The sequence below is a fragment of the Argopecten irradians genome, chromosome 1 (genome assembly GCF_041381155.1).
Source record: "Argopecten irradians isolate NY chromosome 1, Ai_NY, whole genome shotgun sequence".
Taxonomy (NCBI): domain Eukaryota; kingdom Metazoa; phylum Mollusca; class Bivalvia; order Pectinida; family Pectinidae; genus Argopecten; species Argopecten irradians.
Window position 1 is genome coordinate 33,717,370 of NC_091134.1, and position 19,832 is coordinate 33,737,201.

General features: G+C 31.7%; 3 protein-coding genes across 3 annotated transcripts; 2 read left to right on the forward strand and 1 right to left on the reverse strand.

Moving 5' to 3' along the window:
- The first annotated feature begins 2,908 nt into the window (after window positions 1-2,908).
- On the forward strand, window positions 2,909-5,975 carry LOC138310334 (serine protease inhibitor dipetalogastin-like). Its single transcript, XM_069251506.1, has 4 exons — window positions 2,909-2,945; window positions 3,598-3,762; window positions 4,237-4,359; window positions 5,760-5,975. The coding sequence occupies exons 2-4, from the start codon at window positions 3,620-3,622 to the stop codon at window positions 5,797-5,799; spliced, it is 306 nt and encodes a 101-aa protein (XP_069107607.1). The 5' UTR covers window positions 2,909-2,945; window positions 3,598-3,619; the 3' UTR covers window positions 5,800-5,975.
- Window positions 5,976-10,720: 4,745 nt separating this feature from the next.
- LOC138310337 (thrombin inhibitor rhodniin-like) lies at window positions 10,721-13,453 on the reverse strand. The gene is made up of 4 exons (XM_069251519.1): window positions 13,381-13,453; window positions 12,897-13,073; window positions 11,396-11,521; window positions 10,721-10,943 (listed from the first exon to the last, which is right to left on the reverse strand). The coding sequence occupies exons 2-4, from the start codon at window positions 13,046-13,048 to the stop codon at window positions 10,904-10,906; spliced, it is 318 nt and encodes a 105-aa protein (XP_069107620.1). The 5' UTR covers window positions 13,049-13,073; window positions 13,381-13,453; the 3' UTR covers window positions 10,721-10,903.
- A 3,517-nt stretch (window positions 13,454-16,970) lies between these two features.
- LOC138310344 (thrombin inhibitor rhodniin-like) lies at window positions 16,971-19,307 on the forward strand. Its single transcript, XM_069251532.1, has 4 exons — window positions 16,971-17,056; window positions 17,442-17,633; window positions 18,568-18,690; window positions 19,083-19,307. Exons 2-4 carry the CDS (start codon window positions 17,464-17,466, stop codon window positions 19,117-19,119), a joined length of 330 nt encoding a protein of 109 aa, XP_069107633.1. The 5' UTR covers window positions 16,971-17,056; window positions 17,442-17,463; the 3' UTR covers window positions 19,120-19,307.
- The last annotated feature ends 525 nt before the right edge of the window (window positions 19,308-19,832 follow it).

Here is a 19,832-nt window from a genome sequence, read left to right on the forward strand (position 1 = left end):
TTACTGAGACATCCATTCGTAATTTCCAATGTTTATTATATTGTAGAGAAATCCATTACTATAAGAAGCGAGCTATATTTTCCGAGTAATCATCAAAGTAATAAAATATATGAAAATGATATTTATATTTTAAAAAAAAGCTTTTCAAAATAGTCAATATGTGTACTTCAATGATACATTATCAAGCATGAGGTAAAGATAGAAATAGGCGCTCGACAGCGTCAAAAAAGAAACAAAATATGATAACACTTAATAGAACAAATTTTACATTCTGCTTTAAATTATTCACTACTCTATGCCGAAGTTGCTGCTATATTCAATTTATTTTCGAGCTTAAAATAACTTGAGGAGAAATGTAGTTAGAAATCAAACCCAATTAAAGGAATGAAAGAAATACTTTTGCTAAAACAAACTTGAAAACAAACAACATTACAATCACTAATGGTTAGTATGTTTACGATTTTCGTGTTTTTGTATCATATTAATTTTTCCAAAGGGATTTTTTTAAAGAAAAACAAATCGTGACTTTATACAATATAATTATCTTAACTTTTACCTTTGTGTTATTACATATCTCTTTGTTTTTTTATATATACATACATGTGATAATATATTCTTTGTCTATGAAAAGGAAACAATATGGCACCAGTCAATGAAACAAATCTCCATTCAAACGTAGACTAATCAGAAAGGTATAAGTATTGGATATGACATATCTCTTTATATATGTTCCCTATAAACAGGGTCATGAAATAGTATCGTATGGACAAGACAGGAAACGAATGAAACATGAAACGATCTGGGAGAGGTCGGGGTTAATTAATTAGTTTTCGATGATTGTTTTTAGAATCATTACAAGATTGGCTAGAGGAAGGTAAGATTGTAATGTTCTTCTCTAAGATTGAATGAAGATGATGGGGGAAAATGTCAAGTAAGCTAAACCTCAGATTGGACATGCATGTGGGCTTTATTAGAGATTATCAATGGGGTATTTTGCGCTATTTTCAAAATGCTTTGTATAAAAGGTTGATTATTAATACGTTGGGAATTGCAAACATCGGGGTCAAAGACACCATTTAAAAAAACCCGTAAAATAATTATTTCGTTGTCAATATACTTTGGTGATATTTAGATACCCTATTTTTATAATCTTTATTTTATTTATAATGATATTTGTTATGATAGATACCGTCAAGGATCTGTATGAAAGTTGATATTCATGTATATAATTGGTCATAAATTTAATTCGTGTAGTGGTGGTTTAACGACTTAATTGTTCAGTCACTGACCTAAGCACAGTACTAACCGCTGTTTATTGTGAATACTTTAGGAATTTATAGTCCAATGTTCTCGTCAGCTAAAAAAATCTTAATATTTAGATTATTTTCTACAAAATAGTGTTCAGAAATTGAAGTACATCTGATACATTGTTCTATTTGTTACAGTTAAAGCAAAATCTCGACCGATATCTAATTGAACATTCTCGAAGAAAATTCCTGGATGTATGGCATTTGATTTACTGTTGAAAACTGTACACCATCTTTCTCGGCACTTCTATTTAATACTTATATTTAATAGTGGATAATTTCTTTTGTAAAACTAGCACATGAATAACAAAAACTCTTTTTATAAGCGAGAACGATTACAAAACAAGAAGGTTTACTTTCGCAAATTTACTTTGTTCACGAACTTCGATTTACTGTCGTTGATTTTCAGTATATGTAAGTAGGACCTTTATCCAACCATTGTCTCTGGCAAAATTTCATGTACTCTACGTAGTTAACCAACTTATTTTGCAAAAATCAATCACCACGAAGAAGATTCATCTACAAGAATACAGTGGGCGTAACTTGGCGAAAATTTTAACATATGATTTGTTCTTCGTTAAGATTTTGAAAACCACCTGGTTTGCTGAATTAAGCTGTAAAAACCATTCAAATGAACAGAAAAAAACCCATTTATGATGCCTTATAATTAGTTACAACCACTACTTGACTTCATGGTATGACCGTATGTATTCATTTCACTTGACTGTAAATGTATATAATAATGATTTTAGCAGTACTGCCAAACATCATTTTCAGCTCCTATTTGTACTTGTAACATGAAAACCTATACATTATAAGTATTGTAATTCTCAAAATGTTGGTTATTTTTGGTTGCGAATAACATATTAAAATCTCTTCTTGATTCGTGAATATGTCACATATAACTTTAACTTTTAAACCGTAAAGCGAAGAATTTACAGTACATAAAATATATAGCTACACAAGTTAAAGATTTCAATATTGAGAATGAATTTATTATTGCTTATTTGAGACCTAATGAACATTTCTCCAAATAGAGAGGTAATTGATAATAGACTTGACAAGTCTGTGTCTTCTCCAGGGTTATGACAAATATGTGTATACTTTTATTACCAAATTATTGAACATAATGATGATGATTTCATCATTAGATTGCCAGATGTTAAAAACGGAAAAAATACATATTCCATTAGGTTAATATAATAGCATGTTAAGCGAATCGTAGTTATTACATATACGTACTCTTTATGTTAGATATACGCATATTTGAATAGGACAAATTTATGTTAAATTTTAGATGTGGGCACGTATGATCATAAATGTAATATTTACATATTGTTTCTAAGAATGGAAGGTTGTATATAAGGTTAATATTTGCAAATAACGACATCCACGTGACAATTTTACAGTTAATGGAATGTTTTGATAGGATGATATAGATTATTTCGACCTATGCGTGGTTCAAATTAACCTAGAGGCTATTGTCCACATGTTACTTAGGTGCCGGACATTTGTAATCAATGATGTATATTATATGTTAATTGATGACATAGTGAAACTAGTACCTATAAATAAAACATGGTTAGAGATCAAATAGTTAACGACGAGAAACAAGTCTCACTGAAAACACCAGTTAAGGTGAGTTATTGTATAGTTACATATTATCATAACTCAATCATTACTTGCTTGATATGTTAATTGAAATTCTAAAAATAAATTTATGAAGTTGATTATAGTATTATTTATTACCTTAAAATTGTATCTATTTGACATCTTACTGGGGATATTATTATAATTGTTATAAACTTGATTGCTCTCGTTTTTTTTATTTGTGTACCTTTAGCACTTTGAACTCAATCCCATAACTTGGTATAAACTATGAGCAATTTCGAGCTTCGAATTTCGTTTCCTAAAATCGTAAAAAACTTTCTTTATGCCCCACAACCTCTCTGAAGCCGCTTAATAACACCCTAATTACCGCGCGTTACTTGACTATCACTGCTTCAAAGGGCAAAGCAACGGAATTATTCTTACTCTTAATATAGATTGAGAAGGGAATCTTGTATATATTTGGTATTGTCACCTCATATTAAGCAATCGATATAAATTTTCTTGTTCTTATTGTTTCAAAAAAACTTTTTTTCAGAAAGTCAGAAAGGTAGTAGGCCTTTAAGTCTTAAGCATTGTACATTCCTTTTTCCAGTTTTAAGCACACAAATGTTTAAGTCCCATCAACAAACATGCAGATAGGCTCAATATTAGATTTTTTCTGCTATTTGTGTTTATTCAGGTATACAACTTTCTACCTAAACATGAAGCTGGCTTTTGTACTCTTCGCTGTTTGTATCTCCGTCACAATGGCGGATGAGAAAGCTTGTGCCTGTCAAATGAAATACAAACCGGTATGCGGAGCTGATGGTGAAACCTATGGTAACGACTGTATGAGGAAGTGCAAGTAAGCAAAGGACGACTTAATGTTTGAAGTTCATAAAATGATAAGACTCATCGATCATCAATCCAAAGAGGTTTCGGTTCTGTGACTCCTGAGGCGTATCTTGCCATAAACCATTTTTAAAAGATATAAATTCTACACTATATAATCATTAATATTGATTCATCATTAACTTTTTTTATTATTATTATTTTATAACATTGATGCATTACATTTGAACCTCGGCAAGGTGTTGCGTCGTACCGATATCTTATAGATGAATGTTATATTTTCAAGACCGTAAAAGCATATTGTTGAGAAATGAAAATGATTATATTAGCTCAAAATTAAATACCGCTATATATACTTTTATTTGTATATGCTTACACGTGTCATAAGGTCACAAGTAAACTTTGTTATACAGCACTATTTCTTAGTTCTAAACGAACTAAAAAACCTATAAAATAAAAAGTTTTGCATTGATTTATTTATTTTCAGCGATGTCCGATTGCTACACAAAGGAAAGTGCGAAAAAGATCTGTGTGTTTGTGACATGAACTTCAAACCTGTTTGTGGGGATGACGGGGATACCTATATCAACGATTGTAGTATGAACTGCCAGTAAGTATAATTATCGAATATTAGAAATAGCGATATATAGATATATGAGATGGTGTTGACTACTGCATTTATTTTTACTCTCGCAAGTGTGAATTTTACATACACTCGTAAGTGTGAAATGAATACCGTATTCAACAACCCCGAGTTTATCAGGCAATATAAATGAGTCTAGTTAAAGATACACTTGTGTTTGTCGATATAAAATCATCGATAACTATGCGAATATTAAATCTCAATTTTGAACATATATAATAGTCTTTTGATAAGGGACAATGGTATGAAATATACTGATTGAGTTATTAAAATACCTGTATAGTTACATGTATATCATTAAAGAGTAATAGTAATTTGAACAGTAAATTATTCATCGTCAAATATAAGGCCATTCTTTAGCATGGTGAAATCTAATATTTTGAGTCGATCAATTTAATGCAATAAGTAGAAACCAAAACGTATTCTGACATTACGGCGCATTTAGTTTGAATAGTATTACTATAGTGAAACACATATTGTATAAAAAAAAGATGCTCACTTACTTCCTGTAGAAAGTGGGCAATTTTGCTTATACGAATATTTAAGGTCAAGGATTTCAAGTTTTGCTAGATTCAAGAGGTCTGATTAATGTGGCATTTGATGGTCAAGCTACAGCAGGCTACTGGTGTCGGTCGATAATTGATGACGTATATGGGAGGTCGTGAGACATCGCGACATTAAGTAGTTCGTGTCAAATCTCAAAATCTCGATCAATAAAAAAACCGCAGTAGCCGTGATTTATCCCTAGACAGTCATGTATTAAATTATGGACCAATGAATTATATTAAGCATAATGCATTCTGATATAAATACAAACTATATATAGAGTATGTTTACAGAAGGATTAAAAGCTGTTATCAAGATGAGTGTGTTAGATAACGCAGTTGAAGTATAAAAATTTATGGAAAAAAGTATCTGTAAAAAATGCAAGTTATTTCACTTACATTTCTCATTCATATGTATGTCTTAAAAGTTTGAAATTCTCACCAATATCACAAAATAACAGTAAAACGTCTAGGTGAACATTAAAAAACTTTGCGCTTGACATACGGCAGTAATAATCAGCTTAATCTGAGTAAATATTAATACCGGTATTGTTTATTACAAAACATGGTCATGTATTTCTATTCTATCACGTTATCAAACCCATCACATCTATGTATTTGCTTTGATGTAATTCTTATAGCAAGTACAATATATATTGCTGTGTATTACGAAAATCTTAATAAGCGATTCATTTTAAACCGCACGTAATACTGTTAGCATCTTCACGATTTTTGTTTTATTTATATCAATGAATAAATTTTCCTTGCATCAAATCGTTTTCTGTATATATTGCTATAACACAATCTTACATTTTTTCACAGGGGAGTTAATCTTGCACATGACGGAGAGTGCGAAAAATAAAGCGACTAATGAAGTACGATCAAAACAATCAGCAATTTAAGGAATCAAATCATTTGTCCATCATCTCATCTTCGTAAAATTAAAAGTATATACAAACTCTTTGTATAATGGATAATGATTGAAATATGCATGTGAATAAGAGATTGAATAATTAATTAAATGTGTATTGAGTTAAACTAATTGTTTTGTTTATTTCAATGCGATAAATGGTGTAACTGGGAACGGTATATGTTTACTGTTGTTTTATACCAGATATGAATATAAAACAATGTCCTTGTTCCCGTTTCGAGACAATGTGCCTTTGTGGTCAGCCGAAGGATACTATAAACCTACTTAATTTCGCGGTTTCTTCCCAAAGACCTTTTACGATTACTGTAGACCAACTTTCTTTCGAGTGCCATTTATTTTCGCTAATTCCGCGATCAATATAAATTCGCGAATATTTCTGTCCGCGAACTAATATCTTAGCTTGCATAATAAGATTTAAAGATGTTTCTATTCAGTTCTAACTCCGCGATACATGATTTCTGCGAAAATGTTTCGAAACGGAAATCCCGAAATTAAGTAGCCGCGAAAGACAGTTGATTTACAGTAATCAATTTCACAATTAACTACAAAAATGCTGAATTGTAATAAATCTTTTTTCGTGACAAATTATTTCTTAGGTTTCTGATTACAAAGGAAATATGTGAAATAAAATGGTTGGTTTTACAGTAAATGAATGTTAATTCCTTATAATAAACAGTGGAATGATGAAGGTTTAATTACTTAGCGAATTCTGTAAATTCTCTGACACGTACAATGTTTAGCACAGAAATCATTCTGAACAAGCGAAATGACGAATAAGTGCACATATTTAGGATCTACAACAATTATTTTTATTAATAGTTAAATTTTTTATTCAAAACTTGCAGAGAATGCACTCAGTGATTTCGAACCAAAGCGCGAATTTCTAACTCGAAAACCGCTGAAATAGGGCGTTCACAATAACACAGATCATTGACATATACATGTGATCCCAGAGGAATACACCCTCGATACTCCAGGGGTTACTGTCGTGATATTCACCTCTGGATATTCTCATAGTTAAACTGATGGCAACAGAACATAACAGGTAATTTAGTCTTTTGATGTACTTCAAACGAATCGTATAACAGTACACTGTGGTTGACTGTGTGGCTTTGAAGTCGCTCTCTCTGTAGTCTTCAAAAGAGGTCTTTGCAGGCCTGTGATTGGTTATTTTTTTTCTTCTGAACTACTTTCAGTTTTACTATGAAATTGTCAAGGAATGAATATAACGCAAGTGATAATAACCCCTGGAACATCGAGGATGAGAAGGATAATGACGCCGACTATTGGACATTTAACATCAGAAAATAAAAATATGGATCTTTTCTCCCAATATTCCAGTCAGAGATATAAATAAACTAAATATCTATTCCAAATTTAATCTTATATATGTATAATGTATATGTATATACAACTGTTAAGTTATTCACTATAGTCAAACATCCATTAATTTCAAATTTTAATCAATATAAAACTGAAAATACATTAATGCGAACCTATGACGTTCAACAAATTACAAACTATCAGTAACATCAATTGGGGAAACATTGCTTTAGTTCTTAAAGTTAACAAACTTCAACCATAAGCCATTTAAATTTCAAAACGGCAGCCGATGGTTTCCTGTTGGCCATCTTGATGCCTGATCGTACCAAAATGCAATTTGTAGAACTAGGGTCCAAAGCGAGCCTTCATATGGAATTTGACAGTACAATTTCAGTCTTTATTTAGAAATAGCAGAACCAAGCTTCACTCATTAGTATCCAAATGGTTGGCTGTTGACATCTTGCCCCATCAATCCAAAAATGCAATATGCATAACTAGGATTCAAATGTTAAAATTGACATTTGCTTTGAAATGGTGGTAACAAACTTCAACTATCAAAATCCGAAATGGCCTGCTATCAGCCATTGTGAGACATGTCTTATCGTTCCCTAAATATGATATGTACAAATGTCGGATATATTGTTGTTAGAATGATTCCAAAATGCATTAATCGCAACTTATGTCCAGAGATACATACACAGGATTTGATACAGATCCCTGTGTTACTTTCTGAGAAATAATGGTAAAAAGAATATTGTTTACGAATGGACGTAACATATACACTCACAACAGGTAATAATAACAGAGTATTCATTGTAGAATATATTAAACAATACAAAGTTAATTCTGATACTTGCAATGCATAGGCTTTAATATTACATGCTCAAATAAGAGCTCAAAGCTAATTTTGGCACTGGCTAAACCTATTATATTTACGTCTAAATTGCAGTGAAATGTGTACATATGGTCAAACTATGAAGCCAAGATGTGGTTTAAATTTCATTTCACATTCCTACAGTGTAATTAGTAATTGTAAAGTGATTACTGCAGGTATGTTTTACATCTAAACCGGTGTAAGGCACGAAACAAGAACTTACACAGTACTTACATTCTATGTTGCAACTAATGTTTTTAAGGCATCATACATGTTTATCAGTCCATTTGAATTATTCTTACAGATTACTTCATTAAACTTTATTTTTTTCAATAGATTAGAGAAGAAAAAATAGCATGTAAAATTTTGACCAGTTATGGCACATATCATTTAAAGCTTACAATGCAAGTTTTTGAAAAAAAATCAGGTTAATATAAGAATATTGCTTTCTTTCAAATGTTGTGCTGATGTTCCCTCTACATCGTTTCTAGGGACGTTAATGGCCAGTTTCCTCTAGTACCTTGTTACCAATGTTGGAATTGGTTGGTACAAAAGCAGACTTGAAAACCGCCATCTGCCTTCGAAACAATGACTGATATCATATGAACACCATATTAAAGTTTCTTTTTTTTATTATCTCTACAGGAATAAACTCGTCCACTTTAAGTAACTATTGTGCGTATTAGACTAAGTGTTGTAAGTTATATAGAGGTTACACAACGTGTGGTTGTTGGATATGGAATTTATTCCACACGAGTGAGTAATTTTTTTAAAGTTACAAAAGGCACGAGCTTTAGCGAGTGTCTTTTGAAACTTTTAATAAATAACTTACGAGTGTTGAATAAATTCCATATCCAACAACCACAAGTCGTGTTACCTGTTTTTACCACAATTATATCCGATTTTAGCCGATAGAAATACGACGTACGCAATCCAACAGCAGTTTTGGTGTCATGGTGTCAAGCGGCGATCACAGCATAGCATGACGTCACTCGATTATTGATGACGTTGACAAAAGATGCGTACAAAGTTTATACCACGTGTGGTATAAACAATCAGCTGCATCGTTTATTTGATACCCTGAGAGTTGAATGACAGCGCCTATTTTGGTAGAAATGATATTTCAAAGCCCACTCACTTCATCCTAATTACGTTTTTTATGTAAACATGACAACCCACGAAAAGAAATTCATGTTTGAAACCAGTGTGTCTAATTTCGAAAATTATCGATATTCTAATTACAAATGCATGTTATGGGCAAAATGTCAGATTAATCGAGAGCGAACTCTCTGCTAATGAAGTCACGAGAACAAATGGATATTATGTCATCGCATATTCTGGCTGGCAATACGAATGTCTGAATAAAAGCGATTGTTTCGAAAAATAAAAAATAATAAAAATAATAACTTTTCTGTCACTATTCATGTTACATATCTTTCGAGCACAGAATGGCTTTGACCCCACATTTTCTATATTTGTGCGACATCACAAATCTACAGATTTCAAACGAGGTCATCTTTCTGTGAACATGTTGCATGTTGAACTCTTGAAATTTTATGTAAATCGTAATAATCATGAAGGATTTACAGACGAAGAAGAAATAAAACATCGAACATAAAATATGTTGTGTTCAACCACAGTGTACAGCTGTATGTAATAAAGTAAACCGAATAAATCTACTTCTAATAAAGTATTACTTTCTTATCGTGAGTAGTGACCTACTACACCTCCAACACAATATCTCGCAATATATTATTGTGAGCAGGTATTGTGTGACATCTTAGTAGTGCCTTTGTGATTGATATGAACTCCCTGTTAAAGGTGCCAGTATCTGAATGTAGGCCGGTGATTTTCTTAAGTACTCCGACTTTTTAAAATATACAAAACCAGACTCGTCCAGGCTTACGATAAAGGAGTAACGGTTGATTAATATGATTAGGAATGGATATTTAATTATGTTCATCAGTACCAAGAATAAGTCATTAGAAAACAACATAGCAGCAGAAAAATAAGCAACTCTTAAAGATGCTCCACCGCCGAGAGAGCATAAATGATATTCATCAATTGAACAATAATTGGTGTTTATATACGTCTAATTAACACAAAAAATAATACAAAATAATTTGTTTTGCCTTCGGTGCATGAACAATCAGCACTTCATTCCATATAGGATATAGTGCCACGGAATTTTTTCGGGATGCAATTTATTATTTTTTTATATTTTCAACTTGAAGTAAAATTAGAAGCTCAAACTTTTCAATGTCGGTAATGGTGTAAATTAAGTAACTTTTGTAACTGAAGAAAAATACTAAATCGTCTGCTCCTGTTTTTAATAGTGAAAAAATACCATTTGTCAGCGGTGGAGCATCTTTAAACGAATACGTGTTGGATCTCTCACTTAACGTTCTATAAAAATGTTTCTACATGCAATGAAGGCCCACCAGACAGATTAATCAAGATAAATCAAATGTTAATTTTAATAACGCAGGTCGTCCTATCCCGCCGCCGTCCTAATTACCGCGCGTTAGTCGACTATCACTGCGTCAGACGACAAAACAGTAAAATGAACCTTCACTATTAACATAGATTACGCAGGAATTTTGTTTTGGAGAGGAAGTGGGCCTTTAAATTTCAAAGAAAACACAAAGTCACTGCTTCTGATTTTACCGTTTTATTTTATATCCATTCTTCTTCGGTATGTTTTACATTTCATGGGTTATCTTAAAATTGATATCATAATTTTATTTTTAACATTTTCAGAAAAGTGATATTTTGATCGACACATATGATAAAAGATTTTTTTTAACACTAAACGTTAAGTCATGTCAATGGGTCATCTTATTTGTCACAGGAACCTTCATGTGCCAAGATCACTCCCCTGGGAATAAAATGTAGATACATTTAGTTTAATCTTATTCTTGAAGAAATTTTAATGACATTTAAAAAATAGAATGACAATGAAATGAAATGAAGTTGTAATGTAATTTTTTATTTAATAAAGGAATACTCATGAATAACTTTAAATACTCTCTTTTAACGACGTTCATTGGAGTGAAAGTTTAAAAGAATAAATATATCTTCTTCTATGTGATGGACTTGTATCTAAGTCATGTTAAATGTGGATTGGAATAAATCGCTTAAAGTATTAGCGAAAGTAGTCGTGTAAACCTATTTTCATTTCACACGGCATCTTTTTATAGATTGTTATGATAATCTCAAACTGTAGATTTTCATCCGTGAATGAAACTATTCAAATCACACGCTAAATGCATTAATAATATATTATATAGTTATATGTTATATATAAGTCCCATCTTATCATTTACATACCTGCACTCCATTCTGCAGGTGTTCATATATGTCTCCCCATCGTCACCACATACGGGGTCATATTCCGCCGTTTCACATTTGCAGTCATCGTCCTCGCATTTCCCGGTGTGGAGCATGCGCTCACCACTGAAAATTATCATATAAGTTGATGTTATGAGTGAATAAACGTTGATATGATAAATAAATGTACTTTCTACCACCAGTGGTGGGTTTTATTTAACTCTAAGGGCATCAAATAAACATCGCAGCTGTTGATTAACAACGTGTGGTATAAACTCTGTACGCATTCCAATTGACTGACTCTGTGGCCGTGCTACGTCATTTATTTGCCAACGTCATCAATAATCAAGTGACGTCATAATATGTTGTGAAAGCTGATAAACGTCCTTACGATGTGTCGTGGTCATTGTGTCGTGTGGTCATTGTGTCGTGGTCATGTGGTCATTGTGTCGTGGTCATTGTGTCGTGGTAGTCATTGTGTAGTGGTCATTGTGTCGTGGTGGTCATTGTGTCGTTGTCATTGTTTTTAAATACGTGTCATTTTTATGCGTGGTATATAATCGACCTGAAATACTGAAAGAATTTCTTAGACTCGTTTCATAAAATCTCATATGAAATGAACACTCAATCATGTTAGATCCTATATATAACTACATGTGTATATGTTTTATCCTGAAGATACTTCTGATTAGAATAATTCAATACCAATGAACTCTATCAAATGATATTTTTTTAATATCAATTATGAAAATAAAAATGCCTTTTTGCTCATGAAAATATACTCCTTATTTTCATATTTTGTTATATACATGTTAACTTACTCTGAGTGTATTTATTTCACCTAAAAGCGATCCTAATTGTGTTAGAAACAAATCACACCACTTATCGTTCTTGAATATGGAATTTACAACATACTCGTAATTTTTTTTAAAAAGTTACTTGCTAAAGCTCGTGTCTTTGTAGCTTTTGTTTTTTTTTTTAAATAACTCACTCGATTGAAATTAATTCCATATGCAATAACCATTTACTGTGTAACCTCTATGTAAACCACTTTATATTTACATACACTGTCCTAACTATACAATGTATACTGTAAACCCGTCACTATTTAGTGATCCGAATAAATTTGCAAAAAACTTAATCTCCGCGAATTAACATTATTAATATTGATAGGAATTTCCATTGAACTTTTAAATCCGCGAACAATAATTTTCGTGAAGTTGTTTTAAAGTGTAGATCACGAAATGTATTAACTGCGAAAGAAAGCTGATCAACAGTAAATATATATCCAGATTGTTATAGCTGTATGCACTATGATAATGAATTCTTTCATACTTGAAGAAAACTGTAAAATAATTTGTAACAATATTTGTAAAACGAATAAATCTTTCAAATTGATATTTCGTGAGCGTGTATAGGCATGTTGCTTGTTGCCCAATTGCTATTGTCTTTAACAGCCAATAGTGAAATAGTCGGACATGTCTATGGTTAGATTACTTACAAGCAGTCCATCATGCACTCGTTGCCATAGGTTTCACCATCAAGTCCACACACTGGTTTGTAAATCATTTGACATGCGCATGCTTTCTTTGTTTCTTCATCTGCCATAGCAGCAGCGATGCAAGCAGCAAGGAGAACAAAGATCAGCTTCATGGTGAGATGATGAAAAGTTATAGACCTTGAAAAATATACAAACAAAAATGTTGTAGAAAATTTAGTCGTTTTGTCATTTTTTCATACAAATATATATATATATACATATATGTGGAAATTCAATAAAAACCACACCATTATGACTTCCAATTAATGGAATTTATCCAACTATTCAAGAATGACAATGGAAAAAACATTGATATCAAAGTACTTACACAGTTGTATTATCTTTAGTATTTGATACTATAAATATAAGTATCTTTTGCAGAATAGAAAATTTGATATAGGAAAAGTGCACCATGCACGATATGATACAATTTAAGTATTCTTACCTTGACCGGTACTGGTACTTGATACAGGTAACACTGATATTTTTGGTATGGAAGTTACTCGAACCGTGCGCTATTTATAGGCACTAGTTTCACTTTGTCATCAATTAAGTCAATGAAGTACACATCGACGAATATCAACAGTGGTCACTCAAGTAACATATGGACAATGGCCTAAAGCTTACAAGCACATAACATGGCTATAGGTGTCAGATTCCATTGTTTGTGATCAATTAATTTAGATACTACGAATTTACTACAGATATCGAGAGATAAATTTTGGCAAAAGTACGTTACAAAATATACAAAAACATGTGTGTTTCGGAGCCCATGCCGGAATTTTATTTATATTTCCCATACTAATAAATAAACAGATGAAAACATGCATGATTTTATTCAAATTTATCAAAACATTTTTTCAGAAAAATCTAACGTTCTTTTCTGAACAATCATTAAAGAAATTACTACCAATACATTTATTAAATGACTTAATTAAGCTTAAAAAATCTTTGTTCGCTAGATTAATTTAAAAACATATTGACAACTTTTCTTGTTCAATATAACTAAAATGTATGTTCTGGAAATTTTGATAAAGTTATTCCAACAGAGATATTAGTTTATCAATTTTCGATATACTTACACGCTTAAACAATATCGTATCGTAATATTTTTTTAATTTATTAAGATATAGTGCAGCTACATTGTATCAATAAATTCATTATTTACCATTTCAACTTTATCGCTATTTGTTAATGCTTAATCAAATATTTACATCGTATTCCTGTAAAATCACTTGTAATAAAAAAAATACTGAGCTTGCCATTATGTGTATCCATATTCATTAATTACTGCAGAATGTTTTATAATGTAATAAATCGTAAATGTAATTATTTTGACGTAATTTCAAAATTGTTTGCCTTACATATATGTTGACCAAGTTAGCGCGATGAATCGTGTATTTGCACTTTATTACAATGCTTACTATATCGAGAAAATACAATTACCGCCAATCATATTCTAAGCGCTTTCTAGTACAAATTGGCCTTAAATATGATAATTTGCTAAGATATTTACGTTTACAGTAGTGAAACAGGAATCAAAATCTACATATATTGAAGTATGACATATCTCATGGAGAGTAGTCTAAAGAATTATTATAATAAATCTGAATATTACATGATTCGACGATGATGTATGATAAAACCATAACTTTTAAAAATGTACTAATCAAATTCTTAAGATAATGATCTAGACTGAAGGATGTCACATCGAGACATTTGTTTAGCAATACCATTTAGTATATGATATATAAAATTGAAAAACAGTTAGAATTATTTTCCATCCGTCGTGGTGGGATAAGTGTAATCAATTGGTATTCGTAAGTTATCTTTTGATAGGACCTAGAATCAAGGATGCCTACTTTTTGGGTTCGCAGGTGACCATCACAAGTAAGGTATTTAAAAAGTAAGATATAAAACATGAAACGATAAGTTCATAAAATGACATGCAGATTTAATAATGTGAAAAACCATTTCGAGTTCGTGGTAATAAAGAAACGAGGGGGATACTATTCTTGATTGGCAGAATTTTAAAGATTTCAGACTTTCTTAATAATGTTGATACTGTGGTTGATAAAACAATAAAAATCCATACATAGGTCTAAAACAATTTGTGGATTATCCACACTAATTAGGATCTTTTCATTATCAATATATTTTAAAAATCGCAAATTATCTTTTACCGTAAATTTGGTTTCAAACGCTTTTTTTATGTCTAAAGCCATAATGATAATATATTTATTGTACTGTAAATTTCACTAATACATTTGCTCTTCATGGCAATAGAATATGTTCTAACTAGACATAATTATTATTTCATTTATCGGTTCCGGATTCAACTATAGTGTAGGTGCTTATTTTATTATCTTGCACGTCAGTGATGACGTTGCATGCACACGTGGGTGCAGCAGATGCAAGTGTCATTCGTGACTAGGAGTGTAACTAACAAGGTTATGAATGATGTGTCATAGGTGACGGTTGGTGTGTACGAAATACATGTGTGAAGTACCATGAAACACAAATAATAAGGAATAGAAGTAAATGGCGAAAACTAGATTTGCAGAACATAAAATAAAATCAAGCCTTATCTAAGTATAAACCTTTTTTCGGCATTTTGTAACCATGTATACCATTGTAAATAAACCACGCTTGTTGGTCGGAATAGGAAATGGGAGCGGGTGTGTATAGGCACTTTGCCTGTTGCCCAATACCAATTGTCTTTAACATTTGAGATTAAAATGTTCTAAAATGAAAATGGAACATAATAAAGGCAAAAATCCGGGTTCTTGCCGAAAACCCACTTATTCAAGCAGGATCAAAGTAAGTTATCCTGTTTCGATACCCCATACATTTTTATATTCGATAGAGAATCGAGCTCCGTTCGTCTTGGTGAAATACCAGTGCGTTACCACGGTGACACTAGACCAGAACATTGTAATTGTTTACAGCCATAATAAGAATCAGAGAGTAAATTGCGCTCAAATTGATGCCAGTCACAAATAGAAATCTGACACTTTTATAAATAAAATAAATCATCACTACACGGTATAAGGTTTCATTGTTATTGGGTATTTTTAGCGAAATATAGTTAATTGTTGTTGTTAAGGGTTTTTTTTGGTTTTTTTCTCGTTTTTTTTTTTTTTTTTTTTTTTTGTTCCTCTTGAGGTTGTTTTCCTGAAAACCATTTTGTTATGGTCTTATACATATGTTTCATTAAATAAGGGGAGATAATGTTTTCTGTTTCCAAAATCTAATGATTTATTTTTTATTTTTAGATATACAATTATAAAGAAACTGACTTTATGATGATTTACATTTGTATTTCGCTCCAGAATTACCTTTTAAGGAACTATGTAATATAGAGACGCTTACCAAGTTCATGTATATATCTGTACAACGCGCCATATATTTGCAATTTTATTTGTTATCCTATTTCAATGCTTATTGTGACCTTGCCTTTTAAAAAAGAAACAATTATCGTAAGAAATTTATTTTCAAGAGAGATGATGCCGTAAAATAATGCATTAAGGGTTAATAAGACGATCATGTTTTCTCTAATTTACAACAAAGAATTAGGTTAATCAAATGTTACGATAACACTTCATAATTTATTGTTATTGGAATAAGAAATAATTTAAATAATTTAAATGTCGTAAGATACAAATGTATTCTGAATTTCAAGAGAGGTGGTGTTATTTTATCAAATTCATAATAAATCTTTTCAAAGTCGTAGATAATGCCAAATCATCTGTAGTACATAATACAGTGTACTTTCAAATTCGATATAACGCATTTTAGATAATCTTAAACTGGCTTTATATGCTGTATTTTCTAGTTTTATCGTCTATTTTAGATTTTGCGTACTCTGTGTGGTAAATTCGTAGTATCTACAATAATTGATAGCGAATAAACAATATCTGTCACCTACTGTCATGTAATGTGATAATAATCTTCAGGCCATTGCCCATATGTTACTCGAGTGACCAGTGTTTATATTCGCCGATGTGTACTATATTAACGTAATTAATGATAAAGTGAAACTAGTGGCTATAAATAGCGCATGTCCAGAGTAATGTTCAAACGAACAGCATCAGAGCTACCTGAATCAAATATCCAAGAAGGTAAGTAAACTTATACCAAGATATAATGTTATATCGTATACATCTTTTTTCATTTGTTTTATAATGAAAATTTGTGTTCAATTCATATCATTAAAACGATGAACACAATAGTTTTTCGTTGATACTATAAACGAACTTTGTTCCGCGTACGATTTACTTTTGCAAACAAAGTAAAATTATTTTCCATAGTATATTTATATCTCAAATATATTCAAAAGTCGTTGAATTAATCATTCTTGTGTGAAAGTAAATAGATAAATATCCACGTCAAAACTACAAAAATAAGTACCCAGATAAAATCATAATACAGTATTTGAAATAGTCTCTAATTATTCTGATCAGGACCCAATCAGTTAATATTACTATACATCTCTAATTGTTCCAGATATCCGTCATCCCGTCTAATCATGAAGCTGACATTTGTTCTCCTTGCGGTTTGTATCGCTATCGCTATGGCAGATGAAATTTTAGATGGTGAAGTTGATCTTGATCCAGCATGTCCTTGTCCCCAAATCTTGAAACAAGTTTGTGGTGCTGACGGCGAAACCTATGACAACGACTGCATAAGGAAATGCAAGTATGTACAATGTACCATGGAACACTGATAATGTCATTTTGTCAGCCGAATGTTTTGCAGTTGCTGTAAAAAACGGTATAGAATTATCTGAGAAGAAAGCACCCATTTAACAGTATACTTCAAATACCATAGCTATTTTTAACCACGTGTATGTCTAAAATTGAACACATATATAATCATTTTTATAGATGATTTTTATTTTTATGCTTTTGACGTATGTCACTAAGAATATATATCTTTGCCATCTGTTTACATGCATACAGTGATATACATTGATAAAATGGAAGGATTTTAGTGATATATACTTAGTTCAAAGCACCACATAAATTAAAAATTAAAAATTCAACAGAGCTGGTGTTAACAAACAAGAATATTTTAACCCAACAATAAACATATATATAATGCATTTTTATGGAATGATATCTGTTACAAAACATGTGAAAGTTTCATGTATGACGTTCTATGACTATTGCGATGAGTACATTGCCGCGGCCTTTAGAATTGTAAATATCAAAACAAAGCCATGTTTTCAAACTTGAAAAAAGCACGTAAAAAACTATATTTACTTATACTTTCACTTTTTTGTTGTCTTTTGTTATGGGCGGTTCATTATTAAATGATATGTGATCTTGGCGTCGTTTAGAGCAGTCAGACCATATACTGTAAACCAACATTCTTTTGCGTGCTATTTTGCTATGAAGGTATAAATTTGAGGAAATTTATCTCCGCGAAATACTATCTTTCTTATATTCTTTCCCGATTAACTTCAAAGTTTTCTATTCAATATTAAATCCTCGAAACCTTATATCCGCGAAAATGCTTTGAAATTGACATTGCGAAATTTAGTAGCCGCGAAAGAAAGTTGATTTTCAGTATAATAACCAAATTCTACATTTACCAAGTATATGCACCCATCACTCTGTATTCATTTTAGTGGTGTCCGCCTTTTGCACAAAGGGAAATGTGAGAAAGATCTGTGTGTTTGTAAGATGGACTTCAAACCAGTTTGTGGGGATGATGGGGATACCTATATCAACGACTGTAGTAGGCAATGCAAGTAAGTATATAGGTACAACCGGGTTAATTATCAAAGTACGCTCATTTATTTCGTCACATGTACCTGGATCAAACATTCTGCAAACTTTTATTCAAAATTAATTTTGTTCTAAAATTCAATGTTTTTAAATGAGAAGGTTTAAAAGCATGTGTTTACATGGAGATCTTCGTACACATTATACAAATACTGTCTGCATGTTAAAATTCTGCAAAAGACAACAACAGTTGAAATTTATGTATATCCAATGAAAGTAATTCCATTTCATCTTCACAAACAATCATTATAATACAGTAGATCAAAACATATGAAACTTATTAAAGATAAAAGAGAACCGATCTTCATTAGTTTAATTCACATTGCCGTAATAAAATGTTTCCACTATTTATTCACAGGGGAGTCAGACTGGCACATGAAGGCGAATGTGACTAAATTCCAAGGATCCAGCAAGACCAAGTTCTTTAATTATTTAACAAAATAAAGCATTTGTCATGTTTGTACATCTTAAGTCCGTTTCTCAAACAGATTAATTTTTTTGTTTCCTGTACAAAAAGAAATAATATGAAATTTTACAAATGAAAAATTTATTATTGATAAAGTATAGATTGATGTAAACAAAGTGAAGCGTATTTGTTTTCTGTTTAATACACATGTATATGTGCAGATGGTACAACAACAACTACCAAACATTATTTCAGATAGTGACTACAATATGTATTTATGTGGAGAATCTTTTTGGACCCAAAGGGTCAGGATGACCTATAGTCGTCATGTTTCGTCCGTCGTCGTCCGCCGTCCGCCGTGCGCCGTGCGTTAACTTTTCACATTTTGAACTTCTTCTCAAGTTCTACCAGTGCGATTTGGCTGAAACTTGCATGAAATGATCCTGACATGGTCCCGACAAAGTGTTGTTACTTTTCGGGTCGATCCGAAATCCAAGATGGCCGCCAAAGCCGCCATCTTGAAAACACATTTTGAACTTCTTCTCAGGTTCTACCAGTGCGATTTGGCTGAAACTTGCATGAAATGATCCTGACATGGTCCCGACAAAGTGTTGTTATTTTTCGGGTCGATCCGAAATCCAAGATGGCCGCCACAGCCGCCATCTTGAAAACACATTTTGAACTTCTTCTCAAGTTCTACAG